The following is a 19,424-nucleotide window of genomic DNA, read 5'->3' as shown; positions in this document are numbered from 1 at the left end:
TGAGACTAGTCTGGGCAACATAGGGCAACATAGGAAGACTGTTCCTCTGGAAACACACACACACACACACACACACACACACACACACACACCCCTACAAGCCTCATAAATACAATTATTATTTTTTGAGACGAAGTCTTGCGCTGTTGTCCAGGCTGGAGTGCAGTGGCTCACTCCAACCTCTGCCTCCCAGGTTCAAGCAATTCTCCTTGCCTCAGCTTCCTGAGTAGCTGGGATTACAGGCACCTGCCAACATGCCTGGCTAATTTCTGTATTTTTTAGTAGAATGGTGTTTTGCCATGTCATCCAGGCATGTCTTGAACTCCTGACCTCAGGTGATCTGCCCCTCTGCCCACCGCCCCCAGCCTCTGGAAGTGTTGGGAGGCATGAGCCATTGTCCCTAGCCTATAAACAATTATTATTTGTCAATTAAAAATAAAACTTTTTAAAGTTTCCTTTTTAGAAAAGAAAAGTTCTGAGGTTTAACCCTGTCAGTATTCACATATTCTTTTTTATTGTTACTACCTTTTAAATTATCAAGAGAGTTTCTAAAAAGCAGTCCAAGAAGAGTGCTGGGTTTTAACTTTATGAAAAATTCACGTTTGATGTAAAAATCATTTCCCTGCTTTTTTGATTGACTGACTGATTGATTGATAAACGGTCTCACTCTGTCACCTAGGCTGGACTGCAATAGCACAATCATAGCTCAGTGTAACCTTGAACTGTTAAACTCAACCTTGAACTCCTCCTGTCTCAGTCTCTTGAGTAGCTGAGACTACAGGTGCACCACCACGCCCAGATAATTTTTATTTTTACTTTTGTAAAGATGGGGTCTTGCTATCTTTCTGAGGCTGGTCTTTTTTTTTTTTTTCAATTCAAATGTCGATATTTTATTTTATTTTAGGTTTTGAGGTACATGTGAAGAACATGCAAGATAGTTGCATAGGTACACACGTGGCAGTGAGATTTGCTGCTTTTTTCCCCTTCACCTATATCTGGCATTTCTCCCCATGCTCTCTCTCCCCAACTCCCCACCCCCCACTGTCCCTTCCCTATTTCCCGCCAACAGACCCCAGTGTGTAGTGCTCCCCTCCCTGTGTCCATGTGTTCTCATTGTTCAACACCCGCCTATGAGTGAGAACATGTGGTGTTTGATTTTCTGTTCTTGTGTCAGTTTGCTGAGAATGATGGTTTCCAGGTTCATCCATGTCCCTACAAAGGACACCAACCCATCGTTTTTGATGGCTGCATAATATTCCATGGTGTATATGTGCCACATTTTCCCAGTCCAGTCTATCATCGATGGGCATTTGGGTTGGTTCCAGGTCTTTGCTATTGTAAACAGTGCTGCAATGAACATTCTTGTGCATGTGCCCTTATAGTAGAATGATTTATAGTCCTTTGGATATGTACCCAGTAATGGGATTGCTGGTTCAAATGGAATTTCTATTTCTAAGGCCTTGAGGAATCGCCACACTGTCTTCCACAATGGTTGAACTAATTTACACTCCCACCAACAGTGTAAAAGTGTTCCTATTTCTCCACATCCTCTCCAGCATCTGTCATCTCCAGATTTTTTAATGATCGCCATTCTAACTGGCGTGAGATGGTATTTCAATGTAGTTTTGATTTGCATTTCTCTAATGACCCGTGATGATGAGCATTTCTCATATGTTTGTTGGCCTCATGCATGTCTTCTTTTGTAAAGTGTCTGTTCATATCCTTTGCCCACTTTTGAATGGGCTTGTTTGTTTTTTTCTTGTAAATCTGTTTGAGTTCTTTGTAAATTCTGGATATCAGCCCTTTGTCAGATGGGGAAACTGCAAACATTTTTTCTCATTTCTGTTGGTTGCTGATTCACTCTAATCACTGTTTCTTTTGCTGTGCAGAAGCTGAGGAGTTTGATTAGGTCCCATTTGTCTATTTTGGCTTTTATTGCCAATGCTTTTAGTGTTTTGTTCATGAAGTCCTTGCCTACTCCTATGTCCTGAATGGTTTTGCCTAGATTTTCTTCTAGGGTTTTTATGGTGCCAGGTCTTATATTTAAGTCTTTAATCCATCTGGAGTTAATTTTAGTGTAATGTGTCTCTGCTTTCTGCATATGGCTAGCCAGTTTTCCCAACACCATTTATTAAACAGGGAATCCTTTCCCCATTGCTTGTTCTTGTCAGGTTTGTCAAAGATCAGATGGTTGTAGATATGTTGTGTTGCCTCTGATGCCTCCGTTTAGTTCCATTGTTCTGTATCTCTGTTTTGGTACCAATACCATGCTGTTTTGATTACTGTAGCCTTGTAGTATAGTTTGAAGTCTGGTAGTGTGATGCCCTCCACTTTGTTCTTTTTGCTTAGAATTGACTTGGCTATGCGGGCTCTCTTTTGGTTCCATATGAAGTTTAAGGTGGTTTTTTCCAGTTCTGTGAAGAAGGTCATTGGTAGCTTGATGGAGATAGCATTGAATCTATAAATTACTTTGGGCAGTATGTCCATTTTCATGATATTGATTCTTCCTAACCATGAACATGGAATGTTTCTCCATCTGTTTGTATCCTCTCTTATTTTGTTGAGCAGTGGTTCGTAGTTCTTCTTGAAGAGGTCCTTTATGTTCCTTGTTAGTTATATTCCTAGGTATTTTATTCTTTTTGTAGCAATTGTGAATGGCAGTGCATTCTTGATTTGGCTCTCTTTAAGTCTGTTATTGGTGTATAGGAATGCTTGTGATTTTTGTACCTTAATTTTGTATCCTGAGACTTTGCTGAAGTTGCTTATCAGTTTCAGGAGATTTTGGGCTGAGATGATGGGGTCTTCTAGATATAAAATCATGGTGTCTGCAAATAGAGACAATTAGACTTTCTCCTTTCCTATTTGAATACCCTTTATGTCTTTTCTTGCCTGATTGTTCTGGCTAGAACTTCCAGTACTATATTGAATAGGAGTGGTGAGAGAGGGCTGAGGCTAGTCTTAAACTCTTGGCCTCATGTGATCCTCCCATCTCTGCCTCCCAAAGTGTTGGAATTGCAAACACAAGCCACCATGCGCTGTCCTATTTTGTTTTTCATATATAACTTACCTGAATCTATATGCGCATGCTAGGAATCTTATTTATTTATTTGTATTTGTATTTTTCTTTTTTTTGAGATGGAGTTTCACTCTTGTTACCCACGCTGGAGTGCAATGGCACAATATCAGCTCACTGCAACCTCCACCTCTTGGATTCAAGCAATTCTCCTGCCTCAGCCTCCTGAGTAACTGGGACTACAGATGCGCGCCACCATGCCCAGCTAATTTTTGTATTTTTAGTAGAGACAGGGTTTCACCTTGTTGACCAGGATGGTCTCAATCTCTTGACCTGGTGATCCACCACCTCTGCCCCTCAAAGTGCTGGGATTACAGGCGTGAAACACCGTGCCTGACCTGTATTTGTATTTTTACCTTTATTTTCTGAGACAGCATCTTGATCTGTTGCCCAGGCTGGAGTGCCATGGTGCGATCATGGCTCACTGCATCTCTGCCTTGTGGGCTCAAGCAATCCTCCCACCTTAGCCTCCTAAGTAGCTGAAACTACAGGTGCATACCACCAGAGCCAGCTAATTTATATATTTTTAGTAGAGACTGTCTTGCCATGTTGCCCAAGTTGGTCCTGAACTCCTGAACTCAAGTGATATAGCTGCCTCAGCCTCCCAAAGTGATAAGATAGCAGGCATTAGCCACTGTGCCCAGTCTTTAATTTCTTTTTATTTTATTTTTTGAGTGAGCATCTCTCACTCTGTTGCCCCGGTTAAAGTACAGTGGTGCCATCATGGCTCACTGCAGACTTGGTCTCCCGAACTCGAGTGATTCTCCCACCTCAGCCTTTCAAGTAGCTGGGACTTGAAGGCATGCACCTTCATGCCCAGCTGATTTATTTATTTATTTGAGATGGAGTCTCCCTCTGTTGCCCAGACTGGAGAGCAGTGGCACAATCTGAGCTCACTGCAGTCTCCACCTCTTGGGTTCTAGCAATTCTCCTGCCTCAGCCTCCCGAGTAGCTGGGATTACAGGCACGTGCCACCATGCCTGGCTAATTTTTGTATTTTTAGCAGAGATGGGGTTTCACCATGTTGGCCAGGCTAGTCTCGAACTCCTGACCTCATAATCCACCTGTGTTGGCCTCTGAAAGTGCTGGGATTTCAAGCATTAGCCACTGTGCCCAGCCATGATTTTTTAAATTTTAGTGGAGATGAGTACTTGCTATGTTGCCCAAGCTGCTCTGAAACTCCTGAGCTCAAGCAGTCTTCCTGCCTTGGTCTCCCAAAGTGCTGGGATTACAGGCTTGAGCTACTGCACCCGGCCCATGCTAGGTATCTTCGGTATATAGAAACTATACGATGTGTTGCAGAGTGTCCATGTGGTCATATTTGAATATAACAGAAATCATGTAATGAATTTCTCCCCTATTGCTAGGTTTGATACTTGAAAATATATTTCCTTAGAAATAAGTTAAAAGGTCTTTTTTTCTGCATCTTCCTTTCTTATGTGGAGAATGACAATTTAATATCAGTTCATTTGTGCTTCAGGTTGAGGCTGAACTGTCTGGATGGCAAACACTGTGGTGCTAGGGGGAGCCAAGGTTGCCTAGGTCAGAGGAAAGCTGGGGGAAGAGCATGTTCATGATGAGCTGGGGCCAAGGGGTGCTGTGGCCAAAACCAGGCTCTCCTGCACAACACTTTAACTTGCCCTTAGCAAAGCTTGCATTTTCAAATTTAAGCCAAGACCCAGTGGTTCCATCTAAATGCTCTTCTACTGGAAGGATGGTGCCCAGTGCACATTTAAAGGAGCTGAGGCCGGGCATGGAGGCTCATGCCTATAATCCCAGCACTTTGGAAGGCTGAGGCAGGTAGATCACCTGAGGTCAGAAGTTCGAGACCAGCCTGGCCAACATGGAGAAACCTTGTCTCTATGAAAATAGAAAAAGCTGAGCATGGTGGTGCATGCCTATATTCCCAGGTATTCTGGAGGCTGGGGCAAAAGAATTGCTTGGATGAGGAGATGGAGGTTGCAATGAGCCAAGATTTTGCCATTGCATTCCAGCCTGGGCAACAGAGTGAGATTAAAAAAAAGAAAAGAAAAGAAAAGAGAGAGAAAGGAGCCAAAGGTGAGGTGCCTGGTTGGTTATTCTGAGTGTATACAGGGTCTGCTCTGACTTTTTCCTAGACTGGCATAGGGGCTGCCTTCTAGTTGAAATGGCTGGTTACAGGATGGTCGGGGACAGGGAACTTGTTTAGAAGGTGCCTTTGAAAAAAAAAATTAGCCAGAACTGGGCATGGTAGCATGTGCCTGTAGTCCCAGCCACTTGAGAGGCTGAGGTGAAAGGATCCCTTGAGCCCAGGAGTTCAAGGCTGCAGTGAGCTATGATCATGCCACTGCACTCCCACCAGGGCAACAGAGTGAGACCCTGTCTCAATAAAAACCCAAAAAGTGAAAAAAAAAAAAAAAAGAAAAGAAAAGTAAAAAAAGAAGAAAGTGCTTTTGCATGGCAAAAGCAGTGGTTTTACTTAGATGGTATGTTCATTTGGGGTGCGTTGGGAGGAATGAGTAGGGATTATCAGGGAGCAGGGAGCCTAAAATCCCCAAACCACCCTTGGCACCATCATGGAATGAGTCATGTACTTTATTATTATTTTTTCAATCATATCATACTGAAGTTTATTGATTACATCAAATGAAAATTTCTGTAATGAAAAAGGCAAGTGAAAGTCATAAAAGATGGGATTCACATTCATTTTAGAAAGCACCAACGTAGATGTAAAGAAATTGCTTAAGTGAAAAACGTAGTATTGCAGTTGCATTTTGCAAGCTGAAAAATGATTTTGTCACCACACATAAAATCTGCACATTTATATGCTGCATGTTATTAGAAAATTCCACCCCTCAATTATTATGAATTTTACAAAGTTGGGCTTGCAATTATGCTGTTGCTGATGTATATGTAATAGATATGGAATGAATGTTTTCGGTTTAGTAGATAACATCCTTAAACAATGAGTAGGTTGTGAAAATTACAAAGACATTTTGATAGCTTAAAATTATTCAAATTATAAATATTTTTGGGATATTTTGATCCCATTATTACATTTTTTGAGTCATATACTTTTATACAAAATTTTTATATGGGCCTGGCGCAGTGGCTCATGCCTGTAATCCCAATACTTTGGGAGGTCAAGACCAGCAGAGCACCTGTTTTCAAGAGTTCTCTACTAAGAATACAAAAATTAGCTGGGATGGTGGCACATGCCTACAATCCTATCCTAGCTACTCGGGAGGCTGAGGCAGGAGAATCTCTTGAATCTGGGTGGCAAAGGTTGCAGTGAGCAGAGATTGTGTCACTGCACTCCAGCCTGGGCAACAAAAGTGAAACTCTGCCTCAAAAAAAGAAAAAGAAAAAGAAAAAAAAATGTTATATGATGTGTATCCTATAGTCTTCATTGCAAACATGCAAGACGGGGATGATTATGCCCATTTTTAGATACAGAAATCAAGGTTTTGCATTAAGGTCACAGAGCCTCATGGTGGAGTCAGGACTTTTAATCCAGGTGTGCCAGGCTCTGAAGCCCACCATCCTCAGCACTCCCACCTCTAAGGCAGACCTCCTCCTTTCCTTGTCCCATGAGTCCAGGTTCGCTGTGGAGCAACCAACTTTTTAGCATTCATTCTAGCACCTGGAAGGCTTTTCTTCTGGTGGTCATGTGGTACTGGCCACATTTTCCAAGGAGTGCTGCATCTGTGCTGACCAATGGCTCAAAGCAGCCTAGAGCGAGTGAGTGCTCGCGGCTCAGCATTGACAGACTCACCCAGAGTAATGACCTTTGGTGACTTTTTCTCCAGGAGTTAGCTGTGCCAGTGGTTCATGACGGGGGCGCCCTTTTGGCTTTTGTCTGCGGTGCCATATACACTCTCCTACAGTCTATCATCTCTTACAAATCGTGTCCCGAGTGGAACAGTCTCTCAATGTGCCACATACGGATGATCATCTCTGCTGTTTCTTGCGCAGCTGTCGTCCCCAGTATCCTTTTCACGTTTATGGCTTGTTAAAGAAATAAAGCATTCAATGACACTTGTTAAAGAAAGATAATGAAGACTTTATAGGGACCACTGCAATGGGGTCTGACGCTTGGGGAGAGAGATTGGGCTCAACTCTGAATACAGCATTGTCAAGTGCGAATTTATAGCCAAGGAGTAGGATGAGGTCAGTGGATGGAAAAGTACTAAAAGGAAACCTCAAGGATGAGGGGAATTTGGGCCAAACCAACCTAACAGGATTCTTTCTGAGTACTGGCCATGTGATCAGACATCACCTGGGAAGGGTGGAGGAGGAGGAACCCAACCAGATACCAAGGGTGATCAGATATCAGGGTGTGGGGGTCCTTGCTAAACTGACTTAGCCAGGGTTCTTTGCTAAAACTGGATCTTACAAGGAAGTGCACAGATGGACCTAGGAGAAGTGTCAGGAGCTTGACTGAAGTTCAGCCAAGCAAAGAATCTTTGTCACAGTGTCTCAACAAAGCTTGACACTTCCCTTCCCCCTAGCCAAAAAAAAAAAGATAACAACCAAGTTTCCACATTTTTCAGAAAAACAATTGGGATAAAAGCGTAGATCATAAGAAAATGTCTCAGCATTGGTTAGATCGAAAGTCTCTTTGGGGGAAAGAATGGTGTGACAGAAGGTGGGAAAAGGTAAGAACACTTCAGTCTGTTTACTTTCCTTCTCACAGGGCCAGTTTCATGAACCATGTAAAAATATTTATTTTTCTTTGTAGTGCTTGGCTAAAGACACCAAATATTGATATTGTACTCAAAGGAACAGCCTCATGAAGTGCCTCAAGGCTAAACTTTCCCCCTCCCTTCACGTAGGTGGCAAGACAGTTTGATTTACTCTTTCATGTAAAGAGATTTTTAAAAGCTCTAGGTCACTTATTACTGAGTAAATTAAAATACATTTAGCCTTTTCTTTTTAAAGTCACTAATTTCATTTTCAAAATGAAATCCATTTTATTTTCTAACTCAGCCATGTGAAAAGACATGAAAATATAAATTTAGAATGCTTGTAGATTCCGATTTAGAGAAAATGAAAGCTTTTTCTTTCTTTTCCTTTTTCTCTTATTTAATAAAATATTTAACAAAGGGGGAAAAAAAGCTGTGGTCTTAAAGAGATGCAGAATTCCCCATCTTTCAAAATACCATCTGTAGTCATATCAGAGAAAGCTGCAGGGTCATTAAAAAAGTGATGACTAATGTCAGATGGTAGGAAAATCGGAACTGCGTTAGCAGCAATTTTGTTAGTCTGGGTTGAATTACGATATAAAGTGAGCAAGATTGAGTGAAAACACATCACTTGCTTCTAAATATTAAGTGTTGTGTTTCTTTTCTAAAATAGAAACTACAAAATGTGAAGTCTAAGAATGATTTTGGTTTTTCTTCCATCTTAGGGAAGGACATTTTTAATTACAAAATTTCTAAGCACCGAGTAGCCGAATCCTAGAACTGAGACATTTACCACCAAAATATATACCCTTGTTCCTAAGACAGTTGCTTCTCAAATTCCTTGTTCTGCTTATAGATTAAAGGCACATTTTCTCTTTGAATGTATCTCCTTCACATTTGTATCTTGTGTTAGTTGTAAAATGTATAACAGTGGTTGTAGTGTTACAAGTAAAGTTTCTCCATGCAGGAAACCTTCCTTGCTTCCAACTTTGGAAACAGATCCCCAGATATCAAACTCAGAGAGTTTTAGCAAAGTCAGCATTTCAGGCCTCAGAGTTTCACTTACTCATAATGCTCATTTCTAGGAAGTTCTTTTTTTTAGACGAAGTTTCACTCTTGTTGCCTAGGCTGGAGTGCAATGGCATGATCTCAGCTCACCGCAGCCTCCACCTCCCAGGTTCAAGCAATTCTCCTGCCTCAGCCTCCCAAGTAGCTAGGATTACAGGCACCTGCCACCATGCCCAGCAAGTTTCGTATTTTTAGTAGAGACAGGGTTTCTCTATGTTGGCCAGGCTGCTCTCAAACTCCTGACCTCAAGTGATCCACCTGCCTTGGCCTCCCAAAGTGCCGAGGTTACCGGCGTGAGCCACTGCACCTGGCCTCTAGGAAGTTCTTATTAGGAGCCATGCCAATGGGAAGCAGCCCCAGACAGAGAGGGATTATGACCCTATATCAGATTAACTTGAAAGAATTCATCTATATGAAAAGGTCTTCTGTCTTAAATGTTAGTGTATTATTTATATTTCATTGCAAAGAATTGAAAGCATCTTTAAATAGGCCAGGCACCGTGGCTCATGCCTGTAATTCCAGCATTTTGGGAGGCTAAGGCGGGTGGATCACTTGAGGTTAGGAGTTCGAGACCAGCCTGGCCAACATGGTGAAACCCCCATCTGTACTAAAAATAGAAAAATTAGCGGGGCATGGTGGCAGGCACCTGCCACTGCACTCCAGCCTGGGTGAGAGAATGAGACTCCACCTCAAAAATAAATAAGTGAATTAGTTAATTACTTATAATATTAGAAAATTTAAGATTACACATAATATTTCTGTGGGATGGTGCTGCTCTGGAGAGCTCCTTAAACTTCACAACTTAGATTAAGTTTCACTGAATGAAGCTTTTTTCCATTCCATTCTGAATTAATAATTTTCCCTTGGAGTCATTGCCATATCCAGTTCTTTTTTCTCTAGCATGGTACATTCCCTTGGTCTGGTCCAACAAAGTTGTGATGTTTCTGAGAGCTGAGACCAAGTTTTCCCTCCTCCCACCCCCTTGACCAGAATGGTACCTGGTAAACTGAAGATGGAACTAAGAACAAATAAACGAAAGAATTAAGAGGCTTTTAAACCATCAGAAACAGAAGCGTGGTAATGAAATGATCAGAGAATCTTCTGTGCTCTCTACTTCTTTTATTTTGAGAATCAGAAGTGTTAAACTCTGCACAGTTTCACGGGGGGTGCGGGTTAAGAGAGGTGTCACTGACTGAATTCAGAGGAGGCTCTAAACTTTGCTTGGCTTAATTAACACTTTGAATTTCTAATATTTTGTAGACATTTTAGAGCTTCCTATTTCTCTCTAGCTTTCTGTTTTGCATTCTAAGTCAATCAAAATGGTTATCACTGGCTTTGTGCAGAAAGCATTGCCCATGGAGGAGAGGAGCCTCAGCCCTTGGTATTATTAGGCTGGACTGTAGGGGTTTGTCATTCATCCCTGAAGTCTGATACAGGGTGAATCGCTTTGATTTGCCAGCTCTTAGGCCAGGAAGGAAGGGCTCACCTTATACTTAATTACCCAACAAAAGTCTGTTTTTTTTTTAAGATAATAGTTTGAGTTTCTGTAGCTTGTTTTTGTATATGAGCCCTGGCTCTTTGGAATTTTACATTTTTCTTTAAAGCTGCTACCTTGAAAATAGTATTTTAGATCAGGCATGGTGGCCTACCCCTGTAATTCCAGGACTTTGGGAGGCTGAGGCAGTGGATCTCTGGAGGTCAGGAGTTCAAGACCAGCCTGACCACCATGGTGAAACCCTGTCTCTACTAAAAATACAAAAAATTAGCCAGGCATGGTGGTGGGCACCTGTAATCCCAACTACTAGGGAGGCTGACGCAGGACCTCTTGAATGCAGGAGGCAGAGGTTGCAGTGAGCTGAGATCACACAATTGCACTACAGCCAGAGTGACAGAGCAAGACACCATCTCAAAAAAAAAAAAAATAAATAAATAAAAGAGAGAGGAAATAGTATTTTGGGGTGGGAAGTACTCAAAACGAGCCATTTTAGACTGCTACATTAGTCATTTTGACCAAATTCCAAATTGTGGAATTATTTTCAAAATTTTAACTAGCTGTTTAGCTAAGTTAAAGTGGGAAAATCCAGAAACATGCCAGGTTGTACAACATGTAGCCGCAAATTTTAATAAATGTTGCTATACAAACTGGAAAAGTATTGCAAAGCTATTTCCATGTTGTAATTTAACTCTCATAATCGAATTTAAAATTCGAGTTTATAAGAACCTAATGTAACTGGTTGGACTGTAGAAATGTTGGTATTAACATTTTAACACTGTATAATGATTTTATCGTTAGGAAAACAATCTAGTTTTAACGTTAAAGGAACTGTTTTCTGCTGTAGTTTCCTTAACCTTTTTTAGTGATTGTCTGTGCTTCATTAGTTTCCACAACCAAGCTGGAATGGGACCCAAGCGAAAAGGTAACATTTAAGTTGTTCTGAATGTGGCTGTTGGATGTGGTTGCATGAGATTGTGGCCAGGCTAGGCCCGGGAAAGATCACTGCTGTTTTTTAGAACAAGGTGCGAAATGTGAAGTAAACATAGTATGTATCAATTTACCATCCAATCATTTGGTAGTGTGGATGCAGTAATTAGCTAGCAGAGTAATTCCAAATGCTCCCTGGAATTATTTTCAAAATTTTAAGTTCCTGATTTCTGTCTTTTTTTTGAGACAGAGTCTTGCTCTGTTGCCCAGGCTGGAGTGAAGTGGTGGAATCTTAGCTCACTGCAACCTCTGCCTCCCAGGCTCAAGCAGTTCTCCTGCCTCAGCCTCCCAAGTAGCTGAAACTACAGGCACCCACCACCATGCCCAGCTATTTTTGTTTTTTTTCTTTTTGAGACAGAGCCTTGCTCTGTCACCCAGACTGGAGTGAAGTGGCATGATCTCAGCTCACTGCAACATTTGCCTCCTGGGTTCAAGCGATTCTCATGCCTCAGCCTCCTGAGTAGCTGGGACCACAGGGGTGCGCCACTATGTCGGTCTAATTCAACTTCTGTATTTTTAGTAGAGATGGGGTTTTTTTAGCATATTGGCCAGGCTGGTCTGGAGCTCCTGGCCTCAAGTGATCCCCCGGCCTCAGCCTCTCAAAGTGCTGGGATTATAGGCGTGAGCCACCGCAACCGGCCCTCTAATTGCTTTCTGAAACATTTTAACTATCTATGCTTAGTAAAAGAGGGTAGAGGGACAGTGTGAATGAAGGTATTTGGTGGCCAAAGGGAGTGTGGAATGTTAAGTAGAGAGGACAACACCAGCTCCAGTGTGGTGGATAGTTCATTTCAAGATAGAGTGAGAAATCAATGCAGTCAGGGGTAACTGTGCAAGGGAGTAGTGGCTGTAAGAGGCAGGAGAGGCTGGTACTTGACACAGATGACCAGAGTAAGACTTTGAAGACTTTTGAACAGTTAAGCAAATGGAAAGAGTATTATTAGATGAGTGTTAGGTAGAAGCAATGTCTGGGATGGTTTGGAGAGCTTGGCATGAGGACGGCCAGGAGAAGGCAGTTCTACTAGTTTGCATTTGAAACAGGGAAAATCCGATGGGTTTTGGCAAATGCCTAGCACGAGAATGAAGTGGCATGATGAATCAAAGACAACTTCGAGGATTTTATCTTAGGTGAACCAAAGAATTTATTTCCTTGACCAGAAATAAGGTCCCTAACAGGGATAAATAATTTAGTAAGTGAAAGTGGATGAGTTTGGTTAGAATTGGTGACTCTGCAGATATCATGAGTTATCAAGGTTAGAAACGTGGGCCTTGGCCAGGCGCTGTGGCTTACGCCTGTAATCCCAGCACTTTAGGAGGCCGAGGCGGACAGATCACTTGAGGTTAGGAGTTCAAGACTAGCGTGGCCAATATGATGAAACCCCGTCTCTATTAAAAAAAAATGGACAGGTATGGTGGCTCACACCTGTAATCTCAGCTACCCGGGAGACTGAGGCAGGAGAATCGCTTGAACCTGGGAGTCAGAGGTTGAAGTGAACCGAGATCATGTCACTGCTCTCCAGCCTTGGCAACAAGAGGGAGGCTCCGTCTCAAAAAAAAAAAAAAAAAAAGCACCTTCTTTAAAATGAAACATTAAAATGGTCAAATTAATCTAGCCCTAGGCTTTCCCCTAACGTGTGGGGAATAAGCCCCATCCTCTAAAGAGGGTTCAGTTCCCCTTTCCATTGGTGAGAACCTCTTTCCGAAAGCAAGACCGCATAGCAGAGTGGCTCAGGTGTACTTTACTTTTCAGCCACTTGGGGGAGACCTTCTACCACAAACCCGCTGCTGGGTAGGGCTCATCGAAGTATACTCCCAGGCAGTTAAAAATGTGTTATATTCCACTTTCTACCTTAAAAATGTGAAAAATCCATGGTTTTCTGTTCACCCCATAAATAACTGTGCCATTCTTGTATTTCCTTCTGTTCCTAATATCGAAGAATGTAAAAAAAAATCCCTTTACATTAATTCATTGAATAATCATTTAGGTACTGCCCCAAACTTCTGTGTAGTGCTTTACAGCTTTCGCAGCACATTTATATGCAGTGACTTAGTTGGTAGGGAGGGTGAGAATTTTAATGTCACTGTCTCGTTTCACATAGCAAAGATATTAGGGCTTTGCCTGCAGTCAGACTCTTGGTTCAATGTACTTTCATTAATATGCTTAAGAAATTCCTCCCAAAATTCTGCCTCTGTTTTTAGAAGCCATCTTCTTTGTTCAGAGATGATATGGGTTGGGGCAGGTCCCCTGGTGCTGGCACCAACAGGAGGGAGCCTCTGTTCTCTACCTCCTAATGGAAGCTGGTCAGGTTCTTCTCAGCATGACCCAGTATGAGAACAGTGGGTGGAGGTGACCATAACAGGCAGAGTGAAGAGTGGTGGTCTGCGGGCCTGGTGTGCCTCCAGCAGATCTGCCTGGATGGGCACAGGATCAAAGAAAACAGCTGTCACCGTGGCATTGCCCTGTGCAGCCTGACCAACATGGCAAAACCCTACTAAAAATACAAAAATTAGCTGTGTGTGGTTGGGCGCCTGTAATCCCAGCTACTCAGGAAGCTGAGGCAGGAGAATCGCTTGAACCTAGGAGGCGGAGGTTGCAGTGAGCCGAGGTTATGCCATTGCACTCCAGCCTGGGTGACAGAGTGAGACTCTGCCTCAAAAAAAAAAAAAAAAAAGAAAAAAGAAAGAAGAACTGCCCTGTGATCCAGCACATTTCCTCACCCTTGTAGCCTACAGCAGAGCAGAAAGTGAAGCAGGAAATCACACAGGCATGCTGACAGTCCCCAGGCCTCATTTGCATGTCAGCTAACGTCAGAATGCAGACGTCCATTTTTGACTTAGAATTTTATTTATTTTAATTTTATTATTACTATTATTTTTAAGACAGAGTCTTGCTCTGTCACCCAGGCTGGAGTAGAGTGACACCATCATGGTTCACTGCAATGTCTACCCTCTGGGCTCAAGTGATCTTCCCACTTCAGCTTCCCAAGTAGCTAGGGCTGCAGGTGCAGGCCACCATGCCCAGCTAATTCTTTCTTGTCTTGTTATGTTGCACAGGCTGGTCTCCAACTCCTGAGCTCAAGTGATCCTCCTGCCTCAGCCTTCCAAAGTGCTAACAATACAAGTGTGCGCCACTGTACTTGGCTCACACTTGTAAAATTAGTTTCTAGCACTGAAAAATCAGGAGATATCACACACATACACACACACAGACAGACGGACAACACACACACACACATTTTTTTTTTTTTTCAAACCTCTCTGAAAGCAACACTAGTGTACTATTTTCCCATGGAATTGAGCTGGTGAGGTGTGAGCCCCCTAATTTCTCTCTCTTTTCACAACCATTAATTTTATTTATTATTATTATTATTAATTTTCTGGCCTCCATATGCAGCTGAGTTTGGAACTTCTGATTTAAGCTGTTCTCCTTGGCCTCCATTCTCTCATTCTTTTTTTTTTTTTTAGAGAGAAGGTTTCACCATGTTGGTCAGGTTGGTCTGGAACTCCTGACCTAGTGATCCACCCGCCTCGGCCTTACACAGTGCTGGGATTACAGGCCTCCATTCTGTCATTCTTGCTTCCACGAAGATACACAGTTAACATGTGGATGTTCGTTATTAGCATCTTCTTGGTAGCTGTATTTAGGAGGTTAAGCAGAACTATTTTCTGAATGAACATTTCTATATAAACAGGGAAAACATGAAACCTAGGGGGCTAGTCAGCCAGGTTGTCTAGATGGTAACACACATTCTTTGGAACAACTGCAAGGGTGCTTTAAAAAAAAAAAAAAACATGGGGTTTCACCATGATGGCCAGGCTGGTCTTGAACTCCTGACCTCAGGTGATCCGCCCACCTTGGCCTCCCAAAGTGCTAGGATTACAGGCGTGAGCCACTGCGCCTGGAGTTTTTTTTTTTTTTTTTTTTTTAAGATTGGGGCAAGAGCTCTTGTTAAGCGTGCTCTTACAGTTAGGGATTCCCAGCAAAGGGAGACCAAGTCATGCCTTGTATGGAAAGTTCTTTCTTCTGTTGAGTCCAAATTTGCTTCCCAGTCTCAGCCATTTGGTAGTCCTTAGTCTACCTTTTGAAGTGATAAACTCAATTGTAAAACGAGAGTTTGTGGAAGCCAGAAAGAACTTTGGAAAACCTGCCTTTGCATTCTCAGTGGGCAAGTGCCCTGACACTTAGTAACGTGGTTGTGATTACCGTATATCCTCAAAGTTCTGACTTATGCTCACTGGACAGCTTTTTCCTTTTTTTGAACCTCTTCGGAGTTATTTCAGTATGTACATTAAAGTGAATCTTTTGAGGCTAAATTCTGTTTCTTTATTATTGCCATTAGGATTATGTATATCATGTAGTGAGTGCGATCTGTGAATGGACAGTGGCCTTCGGTTTTATTTTCTACTTCCTAACGTTCATCCAAGATTTCCAGGTAGGTGTTTATCAATTCAAACTTTTTAAATTGCTGACAATTAGGATTAGTAAAAATTCACTGAAGACATTTTGCATTTTTAAAAAGGGCACTTTCTTTTTATTCTTAATGTGTTTGACAAAAATATGTAAGGATTGCGCAACTTCATTCATTAGCTTCTCCCCAACAGGAGGCATCTCTAACAGCTCTCCCCGCAATGAGATTTTCATATGTCCTCTGCTGATTGATGTTAATAGTCATATCCCGATTCCTTTCCTTCCTTTTCCTTTTCTTCCCTCCCCTTCCCTTCCCTTCCCTTCCTTTCCTTCTTTTTTGAGATGGAGTCTTGCTTTGTTGCCCAGGATGAAGTACAATAGCAGGGTCTTGGCTCACTGCAACCTCCACCTCCTGGGTTCAAGTGATTCTCCTGCCTCAGCATCCCAAGTATCAGGGATTACAGGCCCCTGCCACCATGCCTGGCTAACTTTTTGTATTTTTAGTAGAGATGCGGTTTTACTATGTTGGCCAGGCTGGTCTTCAACTCCTGACCTCGTGATCTGCCTGCCTCGGCTTCCCAAAGTGCTGGGATTACGGTGTGAGCCACCGCCTTCAGCAATCCTGGTTGTTTTCTTTTAGGGGGTCTCTATTACTAGTTCCAAATAATAGAGAGTAAATATATCTTTTAAAAAATAAAAGTGTGTTGTTTAAAAATATTCCCAAAGCAGAGAGAAGGTGGGACTATATTAGATTTGTTCACAGGAAAAATCTTACATTTTGAAACAAGTGAATTATTAACTCAAAGGATATGGAAAGCCAAGAAAATTCCTTAGGACCTGACTCAAGCATAGCACAAACTGTAGTGAGATCATTTCTGAGGTGGAGCAAAGCTGTTGGAAATGTGATTGTCAACGCTGATATCGCTGTCAATGTTGGGATTGCTTAACTTCTTTTATACCTTTTTCTTTTCATTTTTAAAAGAGTTTCACCCTAAGGAATCCCATAGAATACATTGATGACATTTGAAGAAAGAAGAATTTGATCTCACTCAGTGAATGTTTCAGGCCATTTCTAGAAGTGCTGCAGAGGACAGACAGGGTGTTGATGCCACCCTGATTATTGGGATGCATCTGCGGCACATCCAGGACTTGAATTTAATTAAAAATTTCTAATAGTTGTACTATTTCTAAAGATGTTTTCCTAAAGAATGTAGAGCCTTGTGACATTGAAGTAATGCTTTTATAATTTTCTAAGTAGATTTTTTTATATTAACAAATTCATATACAGAAAAGACAAGGTGTTACAAAAAAGTGGAGAGCTCTTATTTTTGTACAGATTCTATTTTTTTATTTGTATGTGATTTATGGAAATACACTAAATGAGTAATTTAGGTTCAGTACATTTATTACAAAGTGAATTGGGATATTCATTTGTAAATTTCATTCTTAGTGAGTGAACTGCATGATTTTTTATCACGAGAGCATATATAAAATTCAATTTATAGCAATCATATACCCAAATCATAAAGATTTAGTTAATATATTAACACTAAGATACTCTGATTTTTCGCTAAGCAAAGTGCTTCTACTGAGAGGCCTTCATGCCATCATGTACGGTAGCTCTAAGTGGATACAGAAGACGTTGGTTTTGAAATTCTGCCACCGTATTTCTCCCTGCTCATGAGGCCACATCTTTTGCTGTTGCTGCTAATTGGCCATTTATAGTGAGTGTAATTCCAGGTGTAATGGTTTCAGCAACTCAGGTGAGAACCATCCTCTATTATTACTGGCACAACTTGATATATAGTCAGACCCAGAACTGAAACTCACATCTCAAATTCATTTCATGCCAGTGAATGTGGCAAAGAGAACAAAGGCCCAAGAGCGAGAAGCGGGTGGTCAAGAAGAACTTCTGGGTGTAGGGTGCTGTTTATTCGCTCCTTCTTTTCACGCCTATGGCTGGATGTCCCACAACACTATAGGAAATGTGAGTCAGGCCCTTTGCATTAAGCAGGAACTACAGACTCCACCTTTTCACCCAAATCATGAATAACCAATGAAAAGCAAGCTATTCCAGAGGAAGAAGTAACCCTTGAAATGTTAAGGCTTAGGCTTGAAAGCTGAAGAGCAGGAATTCTCTCTTCAAAGACCCGAGAGCATAAACCCATGTGTGGTCAAGTGGGAACAGCCCTCAAGGGCACATGCCAAGAGCAGAGCAGCCCATGGAGACAGCTTCAAAGGGCATGGCATCATAGGGAGTTAGGGATAGCTCCTCATTAACTGTTGGGTGAGTATAGGCGTGAGGCTCAGTGGCAGTCAGGCATCTCTGCAATGACAAGCTGCCTTCCCTCTATGTGTTTAGCCCATGTTATTGGAACATGTCCCACACCCCTGCCACTGCCATTTGGGCCCTATAAGGCTAAGTAGAATAATCTGGCAATAAAAGGCAAATGTAAGCATACTTTCTTTAAGATGCATCAAAAATGATTTTCTTTAGGTGAATGGAAGAGTTTGACAGAGAAACACCTTTGGAAGCAAACATTAAGAATGCCGACTGGGTGTGGTGGCTCACACCTGTAATCCCAGCACTTTGGGAGGTCTAGGCAGGAGGATCACTTGAGCCTGGGACTTTGAGACCAGAGTGGGAAACATGGTGAAATCTCATCTCTACAAAAAAAGCCAAAAACAAAAATTAGCCAGGTGTGGTGGCATGTGCCTGTAGTCCCAGCTACTTGAAAGGCTGAAGTGGGAGAATCACCTGAGCCCAGGAGGTTGAGGCTGCAGTGAGCCATGCCACTGTCTTCCAGTTTGGGCAACAGAGCAAGACTCTGTCTCAAAAATAAATAAATAAACAAACAAATAAATAAATAAAAAGAATGCTAATCATTTCTGGGTTCACTGTGACTCATTGTAATGCTGGAGATCCCCCTTGCAACACTGGAACTGAAAGTGATGAAAGCTGTGTCAAGCCTTCGTTATCCTGAAGAGGAGGAGAAATGCCACGTGCCTTTCCCATGGGATCCGCAGTGGAATGAATACATGGTTGTGTCTCACTTCAAACCGACTTTCGTTCTCAGCACTTCTCACAATGGATTTTCATGCTTCACTTTCACATCTCTCTGCAGTTAGATTGGGAGCTCCTTGAGGGCAGAGTACGTGCCTTAATTGGGAGCTCCTTGAGGGCAGAGTATGTGCCTTAATCTTTATCTTTGTAATGCCCGCAATTAACACAGTGCCTCCTGGTACACTGCAGGTGCTTAAGAAATACTCACTGAATGCGTGAATGAATGAATGAACAAATGAAGGAATGACTAAGGATGTTTGTAGTGCTATAATATATAATGGAATTTACTCTGGTTTACTAGTTAGTTTCATAATAAACACATGGTCTGTATCACCTGGTAATGTTGACTGTTTTTCTTTGTGTGCTATAAACATTTCAGTTGTTTGGGCATCACCAATCCATGACAACTGTCTTCAACCTGGACAGATACCACAGAAGTTGTTACATGGGCTAGACCAAATGGTACACCTGTCTTGGCAAACTGAGAAGGTCAAAAAATCACTCCAGACAATGGTATTCAGCTGATTCCATTCCACCTCTAAAGCTGGTCTTATCCACATTTTGGTATTATTTTTAATTCCAATGAACTTGCATTTCCTTGAAACCCATGACTGAAAGGGTAAAATGAAATATTTCCTTATTTTAGTAATTTGTTTTTCTGTTAA

At 41.9% G+C, this 19,424-nt stretch overlaps 1 protein-coding gene across 4 annotated transcripts in view; it reads left to right on the top strand.

The window, feature by feature from the left end:
* DRAM1 (DNA damage regulated autophagy modulator 1) overlaps positions 1-19,097 on the top strand; it is a 45,005-nt gene extending 25,908 nt beyond the window's left edge. The window contains exons 4-8 of one of the 4 annotated variants that reach the window (XR_008473904.2): positions 6,862-7,039; positions 11,164-11,222; positions 15,628-15,720; positions 16,678-17,682; positions 18,193-19,097. Coding sequence is in view for 3 of the 4 variants with exons in the window: in XM_035257266.3 (XP_035113157.1) it covers positions 6,862-7,039; positions 11,164-11,222; positions 15,628-15,720; positions 17,271-17,315 (375 nt within the window). In the remaining variant the exon portion in view is untranslated. Of the gene's footprint in view, positions 1-6,861; positions 7,040-11,163; positions 11,223-15,627; positions 15,721-16,677 lie in introns of all 4 variants that reach the window. The other 3 variants (XM_035257267.3, XM_035257266.3, XM_035257265.3) reach the window with 3 other exon arrangements.
* The last annotated feature ends 327 nt before the right edge of the window (positions 19,098-19,424 follow it).

The sequence above is a fragment of the Callithrix jacchus genome, chromosome 9, assembly GCF_049354715.1.
Source record: "Callithrix jacchus isolate 240 chromosome 9, calJac240_pri, whole genome shotgun sequence".
Classification (NCBI taxonomy): Eukaryota; Metazoa; Chordata; class Mammalia; order Primates; family Cebidae; genus Callithrix; species Callithrix jacchus.
Note: the sequence above shows the minus strand (reverse complement) of the source record. Positions and strands in the feature narration are given on the sequence as shown.